General features: G+C 27.3%; 4 protein-coding genes across 7 annotated transcripts; 2 read left to right on the forward strand and 2 right to left on the reverse strand.

Moving 5' to 3' along the window:
• The first annotated feature begins 77 nt into the window (after positions 1-77).
• Positions 78-3,260, forward strand: LOC130664198 (integrator complex subunit 14). 2 transcript variants are annotated; one of them, XM_057464019.1, is made up of 5 exons: positions 78-681; positions 1,333-1,530; positions 1,620-1,941; positions 2,065-2,870; positions 2,954-3,260. In XM_057464019.1, the coding sequence occupies exons 2-5, from the start codon at positions 1,357-1,359 to the stop codon at positions 3,179-3,181; spliced, it is 1,530 nt and encodes a 509-aa protein (XP_057320002.1). In that variant the 5' UTR covers positions 78-681; positions 1,333-1,356; the 3' UTR covers positions 3,182-3,260. The 2 variants fall into 2 exon arrangements, with proteins under 2 accessions (XP_057320002.1, XP_057320001.1); XM_057464018.1 differs by having other exon boundaries at positions 78-562.
• On the reverse strand, positions 3,257-5,594 carry LOC130664200 (pyroglutamyl-peptidase 1). Of its 3 annotated transcripts, none has more exons than XM_057464025.1 (3): positions 5,450-5,594; positions 5,010-5,316; positions 3,257-3,651 (listed from the first exon to the last, which is right to left on the reverse strand). In XM_057464025.1, the coding sequence occupies exons 2-3, from the start codon at positions 5,229-5,231 to the stop codon at positions 3,265-3,267; spliced, it is 609 nt and encodes a 202-aa protein (XP_057320008.1). In that variant the 5' UTR covers positions 5,232-5,316; positions 5,450-5,594; the 3' UTR covers positions 3,257-3,264. The 3 variants fall into 3 exon arrangements, with proteins under 3 accessions (XP_057320008.1, XP_057320009.1, XP_057320010.1); XM_057464026.1 differs by having other exon boundaries at positions 5,386-5,569; XM_057464027.1 differs by having other exon boundaries at positions 5,010-5,273; positions 5,374-5,452.
• Positions 5,595-5,672: 78 nt separating this feature from the next.
• LOC130664201 (serine palmitoyltransferase small subunit A) lies at positions 5,673-7,327 on the forward strand. The gene is made up of 2 exons (XM_057464028.1): positions 5,673-5,781; positions 7,150-7,327. Exons 1-2 carry the CDS (start codon positions 5,673-5,675, stop codon positions 7,236-7,238), a joined length of 198 nt encoding a protein of 65 aa, XP_057320011.1. The 3' UTR covers positions 7,239-7,327.
• Positions 7,328-7,598: 271 nt separating this feature from the next.
• LOC130664197 (suppressor of cytokine signaling 4) lies at positions 7,599-18,192 on the reverse strand. Its single transcript, XM_057464017.1, has 6 exons — positions 17,274-18,192; positions 13,763-14,540; positions 12,994-13,307; positions 12,681-12,920; positions 12,273-12,539; positions 7,599-11,013 (listed from the first exon to the last, which is right to left on the reverse strand). The coding sequence occupies exons 2-6, from the start codon at positions 14,292-14,294 to the stop codon at positions 10,723-10,725; spliced, it is 1,644 nt and encodes a 547-aa protein (XP_057320000.1). The 5' UTR covers positions 14,295-14,540; positions 17,274-18,192; the 3' UTR covers positions 7,599-10,722.
• Positions 18,193-19,856: the final 1,664 nt, after the last annotated feature.

Genomic DNA, 19,856 nt, shown 5'->3' on the forward strand with positions numbered 1-19,856 from the left:
AATTATTATGATTCGCTACTAATTATAAATGACTGTTATTAAAACTTGCTATCATATTAATTTTTTAAAATCATTTTTATCCGTTCAAATTTTTTTATTCATCAAATATTTAAACAAAATTTGAAAATAAGAAAAAAAGTTGAAGAAATTAAAAATTAAAAATTAAATTAAAAGTAAAAAAAACAAAAAACAGGAGTTGAGATCATGAAAAGTCATAAATTTAAATCGATATTTTTCCAATAATACAAAAATTTGTAAATTTAATTAATTTTTATAGTTGGAGTAGCGAGAGTTTGCATTTCGAATATTTTCGGTTTTTTCACAGGCTATCTTTCAAATGTCTGAAAATTTCCTGACACCACAGCACCTTCAATGTATACCAAAAAAAACAAACATTATAACCTTTAAAAACATATATAACATTACTCCAGTCATGTGATAATATTATTATTTACACAATTATTAATTAAAGTAAATAAATAATTAATTAATAAATTTAAATGCATTGAAAATATAAAAAAAGTGGATTTTTTAAATTAATTAAGAAATTATAAAATAGAAGGTAGTGATTAAATTATAAGCAATTATTAATTATTGTTATTTATATTTATTTATCAATAGTAGTTTAAGTTTATTAATTAAATAAATTTATTTATTTTTGCGAGTGTGAATGTACCAGAAGTAAGACAATTAAAATTTTTAAGTAATTAAATAAATTAATTAAAATAATAAAATACGCGTACTGATTTTTCAATTATCTAAGGGCCAGTTTTTCAAATCAGGTTCAAATTAATATTGCCAGTACCTTAATAATATATATATAGATATATCAGCAATAATCATTTAAACCTGGGTTGAAAAAATTGGCCCCAAATACGCACTTTTAAATTTTTATTCTACTTCCCAAGTACTACAGAGACAACTTTAAGATGTCTTTTAAAAGGACAAGACAAATTTTTTTGTTTTTGTTTCAAAGCCGTTTTTTTATATAAGGAAGACATTCAGATGTTGGTCCTAGAAGTCATCAGAAATTCGTCTTTTTGTTTTCTTCCTAAAAAAGTCTTTCAATTAAAAAACCCTTCAGATGATTTATATGACAATTATTTGTAATTTAATTTTTGTCGTCACTTGTGCCAAGTCTTATAAGCAGATATTTTTTTATGACATCAATTTTTGATCATTTTGTCAACATTTTGATGCCTTATTGCGTTAAAACTTTTATCTTATTCATGTCACAAACCAAAATGTGCTTGGATTACATTTTATTTATTCATTCAAAAATTTTAAAAATTCCTAGCTGTCAACTACATTCACATAAATTTATTTTTATAGATAAACTGATTTTATAAAACGAAAATGCCGACAGTGATAGCTCTAGATGTATCTCTATCAATGAGACGGCCTGTAGTAACATCAGGAATAGACCCATCACAAAATGAACAACTTACGAGGCACCATTTGGCTGTGCAGGGTATCAACACGTTACTAAATTATCTCCAAGTCAACTCCAAATTAGAATTCGTATCACTAGTAAGTAATTAATTGCTCTATTAAATACAAACAATCATATAATTATTTACCTATTTGTCAGTTGAAAAGTTATGATTTAAATTTTCCAGGTGGTATTTTCCTCACTGTACGAATTAATTTGTCCTTTCACCAGAGACTATGACAGCATACGATCTAGATTGCAGATGATAGAAGAACGTGATAAAACATGTATAGAAACGGCACTTCATGGTGTCAATAGTGTGATAATGAGTGAATGGGGTAACACGACAGCATGTCAAGTTATTTTAATTACTGATGGAAATCCAGGAGTGGGTCCAATGTCTTTAGGACATTCATTGAAATCATTACACGTAGCGCGCGAAAATCCTTTTCCGTTACCTTTTCCTTTTCCTGGAAAACTCAGCGTTGTTTGTATTTCTTCCCAACAAGGTAAGAAGTAATTTTATTATTTGTAGTTAATTTTAATTAGTGCAGAAATGCGTGAAATAAATAAATAGTAGAACTGTGCCGTAGTAACTGATGATAATTTAACGTAAATTTTATTTTAAACAGATCCTGGTTTATCACTGGGACTTCCTCTGTATCAGAAACTTGTTGACTTAGCGGGTGAAGACAGTGGAGTTCTGGTACCTGAAGGTTCACTTTCAAAGACGTCAGTCAACAATTGCTTTCAAAAATTAGCTGAAACAAATTACGTATCTTTCCAAGGATATCTCAAGTGCGGGAATTTGGGATCACGAATCCACTTGTCTCCTGCACCCATGAGCTACACAAAAAAAGCGGACTTTGAATTGATACCTGGTATGACGATATCAAAGACCATTGAAATATGCGGATTCATATCAGTGAGTGACGTAGGAAGTCCTAATTCAATATCTCGGCACTTGGTGTTGCCTCTGCCAACGGAAAAAAATCCAAGTATGCAGGGAGTGGCATCGCTAGAAGAAGAATCTGACGCTGAAGACAACAGTGATGAAGGTAAATCAGCGTCATTTTGTGTGCTGCTACATGGGGCACTAAAAGTTGAAAATATGGCGGCTCTTTGTCTGCTGCAAACTGACTGGTACGGATTTATTTACTCGTGGGCGGATACGAAAAAAAAGTCAAACTTGATGTTGACGGTACTGGAACCCGGGGTGAATGTTGTACCTTGGCTAGGAAGCTTTAATAATCTAGGACCTGCAGATGTCAGCAGTAAAAATGTTGAAGTTCTCACTTTTCCTATAAAACCTCCAGAAAAAAGAAGTTACTCTCAGAATGCTCCTTCGTGGATCAGACAAGTTGGACTACAGTCTGATATTCAAAAGATATTGAGACACGCTAGAAAATTACCTGAAAAGACACAGAATTTCTACAAAGTTTGTTTTTATATTACATATTTTTTCATTATTTTTAAAATTATATATTTTATTTAATTAATTTTTATTTATTTTAATTGCAGGAACTGAACAGATTGCGTCGAGCTGCATTGTCTATGGGATTTATTGAATTACTTGAAGGTTTAGCGGCAATATTTGAACGTGAATGTACACTTCTACCCAATACTTTACACTACGACTGTGCCATTCAAATGGGACATGTTGCAAACATGCTGAGAAAACCATTTTCTAGAGAATTAAAAAATAATATCACGCCAATTAAAAGTACTAAGTTTCATCAGGACCAATAAATATTAATAATTATTATTTTTAAAGTTTAATAATTTTATAATAAAATAAAATTCATTCAACAAATTATTTTTAAATATATATTTTATAATTGCTTGTCTTTTACGTCAAGCAAATGACATACAATAGTATCAAGTCCTTGAGCTGTCAGTGAAGTCGGATAGACATTAAAATCCGGTACATGAACAAAAATTGTTCTTTTACATTGAACACGTAGTGACTGATAGTAAGTGTACTCGCATAAATATCTACCAGCATTATCAGACACACAGGCTTTGCAAACTCCTCTTTTGTTAACTTCCTTGCAAATATTATCAACATCTATTTCCGTAGTCATAAATTCTTTACAATCCTCATCATCTTCACATGGGCAACATTCTTTTATGTCCTTTCGAGAATATCCAGTACCGTGAGCTTTGTTTTCTATTGTCAGACATTTAGCGGCAGATGAAACTCCAACATGGATTACAAACTAAACACAAAATTTATTTATTTAAAATGCAAAACTCTACTGGACTTATAGAATTTAATTTTGAAATTACAATCCTGAAGTCAGTGGACAATTGAAATTTTTGAATTTTTTTTTCAACAAATTAATGATGAAAAAAAAAAAAAATATGCACTTGTAGAAAATTTTAAAAACTACAGGTGCAATTTTTTTTATTTATCGTTTTTAAAAAAATCTGAAAATTACTGAACGTTGACTGACTTCAGTTTCGTTTAAAGTTCATGAGCGTAAATTTAACTGACAATTGGCAATTTTTTAAATTTTAGAATAAATAAATAAAATGTAAGAAGAATCAAAATTGAAAAGTACGCGCATTTTTTTAAATTTCATAATATTAATTAATTTATTTATTTCAAATTTATAAGCTGTCTTATATCTGCTACATTCTCTCTCGTTTAAAATTCCCGGTTGTTTCAAAAATTTATGATTCAAAATCGCGCTTCTTTAATTGTATCCAATTTTTTTATTAACAATTTCTTAAATGTCAGATTACATTTTTTTTTATGCTACCGGTATAGAATAAAAAATTTTTTTTTTAATGAAAAAATTAAATACTGACATAAAAAAATTACCAGAACTTCATCTGAAATTTTTTTAAAAATCTTGTGAAAATTGAAAAAAAAATTTTGTTAGTGACAAGTGACTCGGTAATGAAAAATCAAAATTGTCAGATGTCTGTTTCTTTCAATGTCATTTTTTTCTCCGATTTAAAACCCGGTTTAAATATGAGTGTGAATGTAACTGACAAGTGAGAATTTTTAAAATTTTAGAATAAATTAATAAATGTACGCGCATTTTTTTTAAATTTCATTATTTTAAGTCATTGATTTATTTAAAATTTATGATACTGAAGTTAGCTGACGTCTAATTTTTTTTTGACTTTTTTTTAAACAATAAATTATAAAAAAAATAAATATTTGAAAAAATTGCACCTTTAGTTTTTTTAATTTTCTACACATGCATATTTTTAGATTTTGTTTTTTTTTTGTAATTTACTTGTTGAAAAAACAATCAGAAAATTACTAATTGTCTGCTAACTTCATCATTAAAATTACGATCCTAAAGTTAGCAGACAATTAAAATTTTTGGATTTTTTTTTAACTATTAAATTTAAAGAAAAAAAAAACTAAAAATATGCACATGTAGAAAATTTAAAAGACTATAAGTGCAATTTTTTGCAATATTTTTTTTTTTATAATTTCTCGCTTTAAAAAAATCCAAAAATTATTAGACGTCGGCTAACTTCAGTATCATTTAAAATTTATCAATTGTCTGACGTCTGCTACATTCACACTCATGTTCAAATAACTTTAAAAACTTACCAATGGATCATATTTTTTCCATATTTCAGGAACACGGTTGCTAACATGGTCATAAGCAACCGGAATTTCTTCAATAATTAAATTAACATTATACTGAGTTTTTAATTTATCAGTTGAAATCTTCGATAATTCTTTGACCGCTTGCCAACTTGCATTGACAACATGACAACCAAATGGACCAAATCCAGTCACCACGATATTTTTTCCTCCAATTTCATCCATTATTTATTAATTTATCATTCGCACACATCAAGTATCCACCTACTAGTTATGTCGTCTCATAAAACTGATAATTAGCAGGAATCATCTGACAGAAAAAAAAAAATTATCTAAAATAAATAAATAAATAAAATCTAAAGTTTACTCCATTATTTACTATCATATTATCACTCATTCATCCATGCTGTCATATGATTATGATTAAAAAAAAATTTCCATACCAGGTGACAGTCACGTGGCCATTAGACGTCATTCAGTATTTAGTCTGGGTTGGGTTTGTATTGGATTTTGCAGATCAAATAATTCATCATAACCTATATAATAAATACCTCAAGTCTGAAGCATAAAGTAAACAAAGTGCTGAGTATTAATTACGTCGCAGATAAAATAACGAGCGGAAAAACACTTGTTTCATTTTTATTTGAATTTTAAAAATAAACAATCATGATTAATCCATTGGAGAAATTGATATCGTTTGTAAGTTATTGGTATTTTCGGTACACGCTCGTTACTGAGCTTTACATGGTAGAAAAATGGGAGAGATATTTTATTCGTATCCTTTTTAATTAATGTTATAAACTAATTAATTGATTAAGTTGTTTTAGAAATGAGATTATAAATATTTTTAAAATTCCCACGAAAAGTTGCATTGAAATTTCAGTTTTTTTTTATATTTTGAAATTACATTTGAAAAATTACAGATCCCGTACATCATATGATGATTTTATTTATGTGAAAATAAATCCTGATAATCAATAAGAAGATAAATAAATATCTACTAAAATAATTATGATACTAAAAGTAGCAGACATCAGACAATTTTTTAGTTTTTATAAGCAAATTACGTGTAGGTAATGAGTGTAAATGGAGCAAACATAAGACAATTTTTGAATTACATTTAAAAAAATTAAAGAATTAAATTGATGAAATAAAAAAAATGCATGTACTGATTGTAGAATTTTCTAAAAGTACATTTTGTAATTTTTTTGTTTTAACAATTTCATTTTATTAGTTAAAAATTTAAAAAATTGTCAGATGTCTATCAACTTTACTGTCATTTGTAGGAAACATAAAATTTTTAGATTATGAGAAAAAAAATTTTTCGAAATTTTTGATATGGAATCAGGAGTTGATTCGGAGTAATTACGGATTTTATTTAAATCTGAATGAACTCAGATTCGAAATTTTAGTATTAAAATAAACTTCTCTTCGGAATTAATTTCACTCCGAGGAAATCAAATAAATAAACAGTCACCCGCTCCGCACTCACCCCAGATTTCCACACTAAAAAATCGGCAGTTGATTTGAAGTGATGACAGATTTTATTCAAATCTGAATTCACTCGGAAATACGGAGTCAAAAAAAAATCACTGTATAAAAAGCAAATAGGGAATTTGTTTGCTCAGCGGAGTGATTTCGGAGTGATCTGGATTCTATTTAAATCCGCATTCACTTGGATTTGAACTTTTAGTATTAAAATAAACTTTCCTTCGGAGTTAATTTCACTCCGAGAAGGGTGACCAGTCAGAATATCCATGAAAAATATCCAATGCAATAATATCCATTGAAAAAATTATTCATTTATGCAGAAAATTAATGACTCCTGGATATTTTTTCTACTGGATATTCATCTATTGGATATTTATCATGAATATTTTTGCACTGGATCTTTTTACGTTGGATATTCTGGCCTAGAACCTCCGAGGAGATTAAATAAATAAATATTCATCTGCTCTGCATTAACTCCGGATTTAATCCGCAGTTTTTTTACAATACTTCCAGTATCATAAAAATTTTTGTCAATTAAACTAAATAATTAAAGAAACTTTAAATCAATTACTTTATTTTAATTACTATTTTTATTTAAAGCTTTGATAAAAATAAAATAAAAATAATTATTTTCCTATTGATATTAATTTAGATATATTTATGCTGATACTTTTTGGACTGACATTCGTCTTCAATTACACGATTTTGTTGCCTACAGCCAAAACTTTATTTATTCGTTAATAATATCACTGTACATGTAAATAATAATCAATAATTAATAATAATATGTAACAGGATTATTAAATTGTCAGTAGGTGCACATAATAAGAGCTTTTGTCCAAGATATTCATCATCATTATTATTATTATCAATATTATTATATTTATATATCAATTAATTAATTTATAATTCATAAATTATTTACAATACAAATACAATTATTTTATTAATTAAGAGCTTCACTAACAATTCATTCGATTAATTCATTATATTTTAGTTTAGTTCGTTCATTTTTAAATAATCATTTTTTTAAATTTGAATTTTGCTAATACAATCAATAATTTTGGCAATCAATAATTAATAATTAATAATCAATTATCATTTTTATTTCTTCATCAGTCTTTTTTTAGTAAGTTTGGGCGGGTGATTCAATTACCAGCTTTTATCATCAACAATTTTTTTTTTTTTTGCTTCAACAGGAATATAATTATCAATTTTAATTTATCAATTATTCTAATTATTTAAATTTGTTTAATTATAAATTTCAATTAACTTTTTTTTTAAATTGTTGATTACACTTTTAAGTTTAAAATATCTTTATATATTCAATTACTACTCAGCTATTTTTTCAATTCGTATTTTATATTCAATTATGCATTAGATTGTATTATAATAAATATATAATTAATAATTGGTCCGAATGTTACATGAATAATATGATCAATAAATAATCAATTTAATTTATTTAGTATTTTTTTTATATTATGCATTTTGTTACCTCAATATATAATGATTAAATAATTAATAACCAAATTAAAGATCACATTTATGATTTAAATATAAACATATACATATATGAGATAACAGGACGTGGACAGTAATTTTTATTTTTGCAACGCTTCGGTCAATTATTTGACCTTCATCAGGAAACTAAAAAATGAACACATGTGAGAACTAGTGCAGAATTATCCAATGCTTTTATGCGATACTATATCGCGTCACTAATTCCAAAAAGACTTATATTTTTTCCCGCCCTTTGGCTTTAGTCACTGAGTTTAAAACCAAAAGGGCGTAAAATTTTTTTAATTGCTAATTATATTGCAGACTGGTATCACGAATGTTTGCCCGCGGACATTAAATCCGTGACTTTATAATAATAATTTATTTACTTTATTTACTCATTTAATTTTTTTAGTACCATTGCAAGCGTGAGTGTGTTAATATACTATTGTAATTAGACACACACAAAACCTTTGAAAAAAGGGCTCATTACCGATTAACAACGACGCAGATTTAAGGTTTGCGGATGAAACGTTAGGGAACCTGCAGACTTATTCTAAAGCTGAAATTTAAAAAAAAATTTGACAGCCAGTAGGGTGTATAATTTATCTATATGCCCTTTTGGTTTTCGAAATTTTATTTTTATTTTTGCTATGAAATGAGTTTACCAAATAAAAAATATACCAACAAAAAAAACCAGTTTACCAAATAAAAAATATTATACATTCTTTTAACTTTAGAGAGTTTCCTAAAGGGCGTAATAAAAATATGTCCCTCTGAAATTAATAACGTGATATTTACCATAATTAGTAATACGCAATAAATATTAAACTGTAATACAATTCTTTACAGCTCATTACAAATTAACCAAACATCAAAAATTTTTTAAGGGCATTCTCAGACAGTGCCTCCACTTTTTGAAAATATGCAATGACTTTTCTCATAACTCTATTAAAATTTAATTAATTAATTAAAAAAAATCAAAACCTTAATTGGAAAGAGGACGACGTAGTCGTAATTTCGTTGACATATAGAATTTAAAAAAAATTACTTACATGTGTTGTCAATTAGGAGTTAAACGAAATTTGTTGAATGAATTTTGGCCAACAAAATTTATAAATTTGAATTATAAACTTGACATGACGATTTTACTGAAATTCATTTTCCAAATTCAACTCTTAATTGATATCAAGTGTAAATAATTTTTTTTAAATCTATACCTCGGGGAAATTATCTTTTTTTCAATTAATGCTTGTTTTTTTTTAATTAATCGATAAAAATTTGATACGCTTATGACAGTTGTCATTAAAAATTTTTAAAAAGTGCGGGCACTGTCTGAGAATGGCACAAGACAATTCTGCACTAGTTCCAACATGAGTTTATTTTCTAGTTTTCTGATGAATGACAATTGACCAAAAGAATAAACATTTTATTACTGCCCACGTCCCTATTAATATCATATATATAATTAATAACGACAAACCAATTACAGTGATCATTTTTTGTTCATCATTTTTTTTAAATTTATCAACAATTAAACTAATTAATTAATCAATTAGTTTATTAATTTATAGTCTTTCACAAACAAAAAATAAATTATCAGAGTCAGCTGCTCATTACTCATTACATTAGGCTATTAAATTTATTATTAATAAAAATAAAAATCTCTTATAATTTTTTTCCCATATTTCGTATGCATACCGTCATTTCCCTTCGTAATTACAATTAATCTAATAATTATTTATCATTTATATTTATATATATATTTATAATTTTAAACGACGGTAATACAACTTTTTTTTCCTAATTACATTTCTTTTAATAGAGTACATTTTATAATTAAAATTTTATCAACATTTTTTTTATCAACGCATTTACTCCTTTAAATTTAAAAGAAAAAAAATAAGAAATAGGAAATTGTGAAAATAAAAAAAACGTCAACTTTACATTTCCAACAACGATGAACACCAACACGGACAATTTATCTTACTTACGTGATTTTATTTATATATTTATATATATATATATATTTTTATAATTATTATTACAATTAATAATAAGAAATAGGCACGATAGGAGTAAATTACTGATCACGTTTATCATAACTGGGAAGATTTTATCATTTCCTTTCATTCATTTTTTTTTAAACTCAAGTAAATAATTAATTAATATATCAATAATTAATAAATTTTTTAAAGTTAATTAAAGAAAATTAGAGTATAAATATAAAACGATTTTAAAGTTAAAGTTAAATAAAATGGACGATTAAATTTACATAAAATAATAATAATAGTTACGTAAAATATTGCAGTTAATTTATAAAGTATCTTCTTATTCATAAATACTGTTCGATACTTTATAAATTTTTTTATTTTTTTTTTTCTAACAATTATTAAAATATAATTACAATTTATTATATATAATAAATTATCTTTTATCTTCGTTAAGTTTTGCTTAAACGCAAAACAATAATTCACTATGCAAAATAATATTTTGATTGCAAAACCGAGTTTTTTAAAATAATAATAATAATAATTCTTATTTTTAAAAATAATAATTATAGTACTTTTTAGCTAGTAACGTAAAATTTTAAATATTAATTTTATCAACAGTATAATCAATAAGTTTCCCTTGAGTTAAATCATCGCAACGTAACACATTAGTATCCATAATAGTAATAATTAATTACTTAATTAATTAATTAATCATTGAAGCGAAAATAGATTTAAATCATTGGTAAATATGATATGGATCTTCCGTACAACATAATATCGTTTTCGCTATCCAATCTTCTTACGCGTACTCTCTGTTTATAATGGTACTCTTTAAGATAACTTTTTAGTGTCTTTGGCAGCTGTAGCTTATTTATGCCGTCGTATGTCGTTCGCGTTGTGATAACAGCACGGCAGAGATGTTGCAGCGGGAAAGCAAAATTACGGTGCAGTGGGATTGTCAGCATTGGCTCAAAAAACATACAACACGATGGATCTTTGTAGTGTTCTATTAAGCCACAAACCTAATTAAAAAAAAGATTATTTAAATTTTATTACACATAGAAGTTAATACAGTTCATTCCGCAAGAAAAAAAATGAACTACGTAAATAAAATGAGAACAAGTAATATAATGAAAGTGATCAGTAGGGACAGGATTTTTGCCTCATTTTTTAAATGAGTAGTTCAAATTTTTGATATTATAGCGAAAATATTGGTCTTACAAAAAAAGTTTTCGAACAAAAGTTGTAGGAAATTTAATTTTCTAAAAATAATGTCTCTTGTGATTTTTTTATACGGCCAATATTTTCACCGTGATTCAAAAATTAAGATTTGTAATTAACGATTCAAAATTTGATTAATTATGAAAATCTTAATTTTTAAATTACGGCTTTCTTTTTAATCCCCAGAAAAAATTATAAGAGACATTTTTTTTAGAAAATTAAATTTCCTACAACTTTTGTTTCAAAACTTTTTTCATAAGACCAATATTTTCTCCGTAATATAAAAAATTTCACACCACTAATTATTAATTATTTTTAAATTAACGCAAAAATTTTTGCCCTAGTGACCAGTAAATATTATCATTATAAATAGTAATTTTTTAATTTATGATTAAAACGTGAATAATTACAGGATAAGTATGAAAATTTATTGTCTATGCAAGAAAAATTACTATTTGAACTTTAAAAATCAATGGATATATCGAATCCCCTGAAATCTTGGAACAGTTCAGTTTCATCTGCTCAAGACCAGATCTAAGATCCCGAAGGCTGCTATATTCAATAAAAACAACAAAAAACTACGTATGTTATGGACCAATAAACAGGATTGCGAATCTAGTTAATAATCGTTGTACTGAGTTATATTACTTTGGTGGTTTACTCTCCTCCTTTACATCTAATGTAAAAAACTTGTTACTACTCTTTTAATCTGTATTAGTCTGTGCAATAATTTTCTTTATTGTTATTAAGTACATGCATAAAAATGATGCTATCTAATCATTTAATCATTTAACCTTATAATAAAAACTTTCTATGTATACAGCCGATCGTTTACTCTATTCGAAATAAATAAATAAATAAAATCGTAACTGATACTTAGAAAATTGATGACACGTATTATAAAATTTATTATTTGAATCTTAAATTCCCCATATTGACTTCCTGGTTCTGGTTTATAATTTCAAACCCTAATTTTTTTCCATGCGTATATTTATTTTTATAATATTGATTATACTCAACATTAATAATAATATTATTGTTAAAAATTTTTTATAATTACCGTTTCGGAAGCATAAACACCAGGATCATGTGAATCAAAACTAAATTTATGATTCCATTGTTCAATTCTTGCGTGTAGTGACTTTCCGTATTTACGAAAACTCACAGAGAATAAAAATTCCTCTTGTGCTGAATCTCTTAATAAAAATGTGCCTTCTTGTTTACCGTCAAGAAGACGTTCCGCTTCATAACGATCCATTTTACCCCAGTAAAAAGTACAAGCTGTTATAGACTGTAAGTCTGGTACCAAACAGTGGACATAATCGACCTAGAAAACAATATAATTATAATTAATTAATATCTTCCGGTTTAGTTTAAAGAAAATATTAAATTAAATTAAATTTTTAATTATTTAATTACTTAGTGGCAATTAATGTCTATATAAAGTAATTAATAATTATTATGATACCTGTGTGTGAGCTGGTCTTTCGATGTTTGAAACAAGAGTGATGTCCATTTGTGACAGTGCGGTGACAGCAGCAGCTTGGATACCAACATGAGATTGGAATAGTGCTGTTAGGTCTTCAACGGTTATGCCGTTCGGATGAACTTGAATTGCGGAAGAATAATTAGGCCTATAACCAGGTGGAGGTTCTACACCTTCCTCCATTTCTCGAGCCCGCTGTTGTCGCGCTCGTTCATCACAATCCTGCAAATAAATTTTTAAGTAAATAAAATAAAATAAAATAAAATTTCCACATCAGTTCATGTATTTATTTTACCTCCATAGGATATTCTGCGGGATTAAATCGTGACAAATCAATTACGGGACTAGGAGGCAGTGGTCCTAGAACGGGACTTTGTGGTATAGAATGATTATTAAATACAACTCCAGCTCCCATTGGATGTTCTTCGGTACTTCTGTACCCGGTACAGACACACTCGGCGCTATTGTTTGGTTGGTCGGGCATATCTGTATTTTTGGAGCCTTTGCTTTTCGCGCAATTGAATTTTAAAACCCAATTGCTACGTTTTTTTTTAGAAGACAAAGTAGTATGATTACACACTTGGTTTTGGTCTTTGTTGCGTTGCTTGCCTGTTAAAAAAAAAATTTTTAATCTATTGAAAAGAAGTTACGTAATAAAATTTAAAAAAAATAACCCGTGGAAAAAACTTTCGTTCATAATGAATTTAGATCTGAATTTCATGATGAAACTCAACCAACTTTTCGTCTAGTAAATCTGTATTAATTCTAAAATTAATTTACTACGTCTTTGAATTTGACTGGGGATGACTTTGATCTCAGAAATTACCAATCAATTTATTCTATCAGTACTCGATTTACGTAAATCAGTTTCGATTGTAAAATTAATTCAGTGAATGAACTTTAGATCAAGGATAAAAATTCGACTGTCATAATTTTGTCTGTTAAAGTTATCAAGACAAATTCATGAGTCATTTGCGCCACGATCTGAGTTTCGTGATGAAATTTAGGTCTATTTCATTATGAAAAAATTTTTTTTTACACAGTAACAGTTAAAAATAACTTACATTTACGTTTTACAAAAGACAAAGTTTTCGAAGTCCGTCTGAGAGATGGATCTGCAGAGCTATCTTCAGAACTGCTACTACCCGAGCTACTGCAGCAGGGCTCTTGCTGTTGCTTGAACTCGGTTTCCGTGGCACCAACAAAATTACCATTATTATTACAAGCTTTATTAGTATTATCTTGTATTGTGTTTGTAGTTGTAGTTGTTGTTGTTGTCGAATCTAACGGCTGACTATAAATAGACTCAAAACGTGAATTATGATTTTCTAAATTTAATTCCTCGTTGTTTATATTTCGATTTTGTTCTTTATTTTCATCAGCTAATGAATTATCTAATTGATTTCCATTATTTTCATTGTCTCCTGTATTTTCGATGTCTTCATTATTTGGCATCACGTATGCTGACGCATGCTGATTATCATCCGTACCAGCTTCCGAGGTTTGCTGATGATCCTGCTCAAGCTGCTGATGATGGTGCGATTGCTTACTGTCCATTTTGAAAAATTCTCGGAAGCTAGCAAACCGCTGTCCCATAATTATGTGATCCCACGAGCATTTTACTGCTCCAATATTTAAAATTTCAAAGCAATTCCGCGAAACCGTAATAAATATTTCGTATTATTTATAAATTTACTTTCGTTTGATTAATTTATTAATCAATTAAATTTAAATGCAAACTTATAAATATTTTAAATTAATTTAAACAGCTGCAGGATGATTTAAAAATTAAATCCCAGCAAACGTTTGATACTGACGATGACTTGACCAATGCTTCTTAATCTGTAAATGGACAATAAAAGAGAAATAATAAAAAAAAACACATTAGTAATAAAATAAAACGAGAACGAATGAGAAACTACTTTATCATCCGGAATGACTCATGCATCCTAACATACTGACTATTGCGATAGAAAAAAAAGCACATTCTGCTATTACTTATTATTATTTTATTACACTCGCGAGTGCAATGAAATAAAAGTAAAAAAAAAATGCATTATTATAAATTAAGTAACAAATAAAAAAAAAAATAACGTAATGGAAACAATGAAATTTGCAAATAAAGTGAAAGTTTAATGAGTGTGAATGTAGCAGACATCAGACAATCGAAAAGTTCAACAATCGATATTTCTGCGAAAAAACGATTTAAAAAATTTTAAGACTCGGAAATGTATTCGTTTTCAAATTATCTTTACACGGATTTTATTCTTTTTTTCTTACTTTCTTTTTTGGAGCTATAATTTTTAAAATAAAACTTTAATGAACATTTTCAGAAATATATATCAATAAAAAAATATCAAATTAACCCATTTACATTCTTTTTAAACGAACTACAGATGACTTTTTTTTTTTTTTCAATAAAATTTATAGAATTTATATTAAGCTGTATCTATTTAAATAATGACTAAAATGAAAAAAAAAAAAAATTCATCTCTTCATTTCATCAAAATCTACAGATGAATTTTTTTAAATTATTTTTAAAATTTTTATTTCATAAGTTATTAATTTTTTTCTCATCCGACAAATTTTTATAATGACATATAGCTACGAAAAATGTGGTTTTATCGATAAAAAATAAAGGAAACATGTTTAATTTTAAAAAAACTACAAATGAATTTTCATATTTTTTTTAAATATAGATATATATATTTATATAAATTAAAAAAACTATATTTTTTATATATTAAATTCTTTAAAAGCCATTTAACCATCACAAATAACAAGTTAAATTATTTATAATCTTATTTTAAGCTAAAGACCATTTTTTGGACCCTTTTAGAACATTTTTTTAAAAAATATTATACAATATTCTGATTCAATTAAGAAATTAATAATTATATACATATATACATTAGGGTGAGCCAAAAAAACCAACCTATCGAATTTATGTCTTAAAAAGGAACTATATATCGAGAAAAAATTCTCCCATTGGGCAAAATTTTTAGCTCAATTTTAAAAGGTGTCGGTAGCTATTTGAAATTTCCCATTTAAAAACATGCAAAAAAAATTTTTTTGATTAAAAATATTATAACTTTTGAACCGTGTGAGATAAAAATTCGGCTCTAGAATATTCTTGTATGGCATTAAATTTCTTTAAAAAAAAGTCTTAGAAGTCGAATTTGTAAACTTGATATTTCGTATACTAACAGGCTATCAAAGTCTAGAGTAAACAGAATCATACAAATTTAAGGCTTTATTATTAAAAATATCAATACTACGAGAAAATTTGTTCAACATGTAGTGCAATGAAATCACCAACAATATCCACGTTGTAACAAATAATATTTTGTTATCGATCACAATAAAAGAAAAGTATTTGGAAAATCCAAATACCTTAAATTTGTATGATTCTGTTTACTCTAGACGTTGATGGCCTGTTAGTATACGAAATATCAAGTTTACAAATTCGACTTCTAAGACTTTTTTTTAAAGAAATTTAATGCCATACAAGAATATTCTAGAGCCGAATTTTTATCTCACACGGTTCAAAAGTTATAATATTTTTAATCAAAAAAATTTTTTTTGCATGTTTTTAAATGGGAAATTTCAAATAGCTACCGACACCTTTTAAAATTGAGCTAAAAATTTTGCCCAATGGGAGAATTTTTTCTCGATATATAGTTCCTTTTTAAGACATAAATTCGATAGGTTGGTTTTTTTGGCTCACCCTAATGTATATATGTATATAATTATTAATTTCTTAATTGAATCAGAATATTGTATAATATTTTTTAAAAAAATGTTCTAAAAGGGTCCAAAAAATGGTCTTTAGCTTAAAATAAGATTATAAATAATTTAACTTGTTATTTGTGATGGTTAAATGGCTTTTAAAGAATTTAATATATAAAAAATATAGTTTTTTTAATTTATATAAATATATATATCTATATTTAAAAAAAATATGAAAATTCATTTGTAGTTTTTTTAAAATTAAACATGTTTCCTTTATTTTTTATCGATAAAACCACATTTTTCGTAGCTATATGTCATTATAAAAATTTGTCGGATGAGAAAAAAATTAATAACTTATGAAATAAAAATTTTAAAAATAATTTAAAAAAATTCATCTGTAGATTTTGATGAAATGAAGAGATGAATTTTTTTTTTTTTTCATTTTAGTCATTATTTAAATAGATACAGCTTAATATAAATTCTATAAATTTTATTGAAAAAAAAAAAAAAGTCATCTGTAGTTCGTTTAAAAAGAATGTAAATGGGTTAATTTGATATTTTTTTATTGATATATATTTCTGAAAATGTTCATTAAAGTTTTATTTTAAAAATTATAGCTCCAAAAAAGAAAGTAAGAAAAAAAGAATAAAATCCGTGTAAAGATAATTTGAAAACGAATACATTCCCGAGTCTTAAAATTTTTTAAATCGTTTTTTCGCAGAAATATCGATTGTTGAACTTTTCGATTGTCTGATGTCTGCTACATTCACACTCATAAAGTTTAAGATATTACGTATGCGATATAAAAGTAAATGAAGTCATCGAGACATAAAAAAAAATTACCTTATAATTTATTTATATTTTTTTGTTTTACCAGGCGTCCGATGATGATATTATGCAAAGTAATACCAATAAATATAATTAATTAAATAAACAAAGCAAATGTGTCGTCAATAATGACAATATTGTTGTCGACGATGATGAGGATGGTGATGTTTACGTTATAAATAATCAAGTCCTTGATCGGCTGATAACAGCCTTGCTTGAATCTGCCTGGCCGTACATGTTCTGACAGGTCTTAATTCTGAACACACTATCTGTTAAATATATTCACAGATACAAATACTTGTTCTATACTATAGCAATAGCTACCACTAATACAACTAGTGCTATCGCTATTACTTATTCTTCCTCTTCCTCTTTCTCTTCTTCGTCTTGGTATTTTATCCTTTTTTTTTTTTAGATCACACACCAAGAAAACTTTCATTATCGCGTCATTGCATGGGCGAAATTTATCATCACATCAATGGCCAGTCCAGGAGAGAGAATTGTACACAAACTTTTATAAAAACCAACACAAATTTAAATTATTTTCAAACTTTGAATTTTACTGATGATTCCATTTATTCCATAGCATTTTTTATGACTTATTTATATTTATTTTTATTGTCGCTGATTAATTTAGAGTCTGTTTAATTGTGTGTGTGTGTGTGTGTGTGTGGGTTGAGTGGATGAAAATTGAAAGTTTTTTCAGTAAGTGGATTTTGCTGATGGGAAGATTTTAGTGTTGAGATATCATAAGATGTTTGAAGATGCTATCAAAACACTTACTACTGCGTCACTCGCCATTTTCACAAGACTACGAGCAGCGAGACACTTTTGTGTTAATCAATGACGTGATCTCACTGATACTCACAGCCACAACCAGCCAGCTATTCACTAAAAATTCCTCTGATTGGAGAAGAGAAGGTGAATGGATCCAACACTCCGTTGGTAGTGTAAATAATAATAGATTATGAAAATCTTGGAAAATATTTTAAAGTCATTGTGGTAACATTTTTTTAAACCAAAGATGGCGGCACCTGACACTTGCTAGTGCGTTTTTTTATTTAAACACCAACTGATGATATTGTTTTATGTATCCTTGGAGTCTGAAGTGCGTTTTTTGTGATGGCGCTTGATGATTATTTTTATAATTAAATTTTAAGACAGATGTTTAAATTTCGCGCTATTTTAATTGTGCTCTAGCTCTATCTCTTGCTACATGGCAACGCTTGACTAAAGCTAGAGCTAGAGTACTTCTGAATGCACCCACAAATAATTTTTAATGAAATGATTAAATTTCAATTTTGAAATTTCGCGCCGTTGGCGCTACTGTGCGTCACTGTACGACGCTCAAATTTTTGTAAAGTGGGGGCAGTCGATGAATCGCAAAATCGATTACTTTGTATCAACTGGCGGTCCCATAGCGGCAGTCAGTATCATCGAGAATGGCAGTAGTAGTCCAGATCTTTCTTTACGTTTAAATTGAAACACAGTATTGTCGCGTCGTGTGAAATTGTGAAGTGGTTGTAAAATTTATCTTTTGTTAATTTAAATTGTGCAAAGTATCTGTGGTGTAGTTAAGTGTTCAGTGCTAGTGCAAAGTGTTAAGTGTTCAGTGATGGTGTAAAGTGTTGATGATGGCTGATGCTGATATCTTCCTAGTTCCTGAGCAAAATCACCTGGCATCGTCTGGTGGGAAATAGCAGTTAAGTGACGTTTTTTAGCTGGAATACACTTGGAGCAATTTAATTCAAATCTCCAAGTGTATTAGGACACCCTTCTGCATATTATTTCCCCGCCAAGGTTTGTTCAAACACTCAAGTGTTTTTTTTTAATATTTTAAATATTTTTCTATCATATTCTGTTGCCATTTTACTTTAACGTACGAATTTTAATTTGTCTCCAACTTTGAATAATTTATTTTTCAAATATTTAAATTTACCACGCAAATAATAATAATAATTAATAAGGGTACATTTGAAAATGCTCTAGCTCTAGCTATCGTTATATGCCAACGCTTGGCTAGAGCTAGAGCTGGAGCAATTTCCGAATGCACATCATGACTATGAAGGGTTGGGTGTCAGTGATGACAATTATTTATGTACGTAAATTTATTTATTATTATTTTATTTATTTTCAATAAAAATTGTCACTTAAATAACTTATACATAAAATTGAAATAATACTGGTTGGCAGACGTCAAATAATTTTTGAATTTTTTTAAAAAAACGATAAATTTAAAAAACATATTTCAGGATATTGCACCTATAGTTTTTTTTGTTTTCTACGTGTGTATATATTTTTTTAATTAAATTGTTGAAAAAAATTCAAAAATTTTTAATCGTCTGCTAACTTCAGGATCATAAAATTAAAAACTATGACTGATATCAGTTCTTAAAAACACCAGCCTCAGTTCGATAAGATTTTTTATAAAAAATTCATAACAACTTTTCTTCTGAACCAATAAAAAATTAATTAACTTACAAACTTACCTGACATAAAATTTTTTTCTCACCTCCGGGCGGAAAGCGTCAACTTTCGTCCCGCTGTGCAAAACGAAGTTGCCGCTTTCCGCCTCCGTCGAGGAGAAAAATAGTATAC

This window comes from Microplitis mediator, chromosome 2 (assembly GCF_029852145.1).
Source record: "Microplitis mediator isolate UGA2020A chromosome 2, iyMicMedi2.1, whole genome shotgun sequence".
Lineage (NCBI taxonomy): Eukaryota > Metazoa > Arthropoda > Insecta > Hymenoptera > Braconidae > Microplitis > Microplitis mediator.

Bases quoted from the DNA above. Each gene is read 5' to 3' on its own strand.
- LOC130664198 (XM_057464019.1), top strand. From the start codon at position 1,357: ATGCCGACAGTGATAGCTCTAGATGTATCTCTATCAATGAGACGGCCT. The intron at 1,942-2,064 runs GTAAGAAGTAAT...TATTTTAAACAG, and splicing joins TTGTATTTCTTCCCAACAAG to ATCCTGGTTTATCACTGGGA. The intron at 2,871-2,953 runs GTTTGTTTTTAT...TTTTAATTGCAG, and splicing joins AGACACAGAATTTCTACAAA to GAACTGAACAGATTGCGTCG.
- LOC130664201 (XM_057464028.1), top strand. From the start codon at position 5,673: ATGATTAATCCATTGGAGAAATTGATATCGTTTGTAAGTTATTGGTAT. The intron at 5,782-7,149 runs GTATCCTTTTTA...ATATTAATTTAG, and splicing joins ATGGGAGAGATATTTTATTC to ATATATTTATGCTGATACTT.
- LOC130664197 (XM_057464017.1), bottom strand. From the start codon at position 14,294: ATGGGACAGCGGTTTGCTAGCTTCCGAGAATTTTTCAAAATGGACAGT. The intron at 13,308-13,762 runs GTAAGTTATTTT...TTTTTTTAACAG, and splicing joins GTCTTTTGTAAAACGTAAAT to GCAAGCAACGCAACAAAGAC. The intron at 12,921-12,993 runs GTAAAATAAATA...ATTTATTTGCAG, and splicing joins CCGCAGAATATCCTATGGAG to GATTGTGATGAACGAGCGCG.
- LOC130664200 (XM_057464025.1), bottom strand. From the start codon at position 5,231: ATGGATGAAATTGGAGGAAAAAATATCGTGGTGACTGGATTTGGTCCA. The intron at 3,652-5,009 runs GTAAGTTTTTAA...TTTTGTGTTTAG, and splicing joins GGAAAAAATATGATCCATTG to TTTGTAATCCATGTTGGAGT.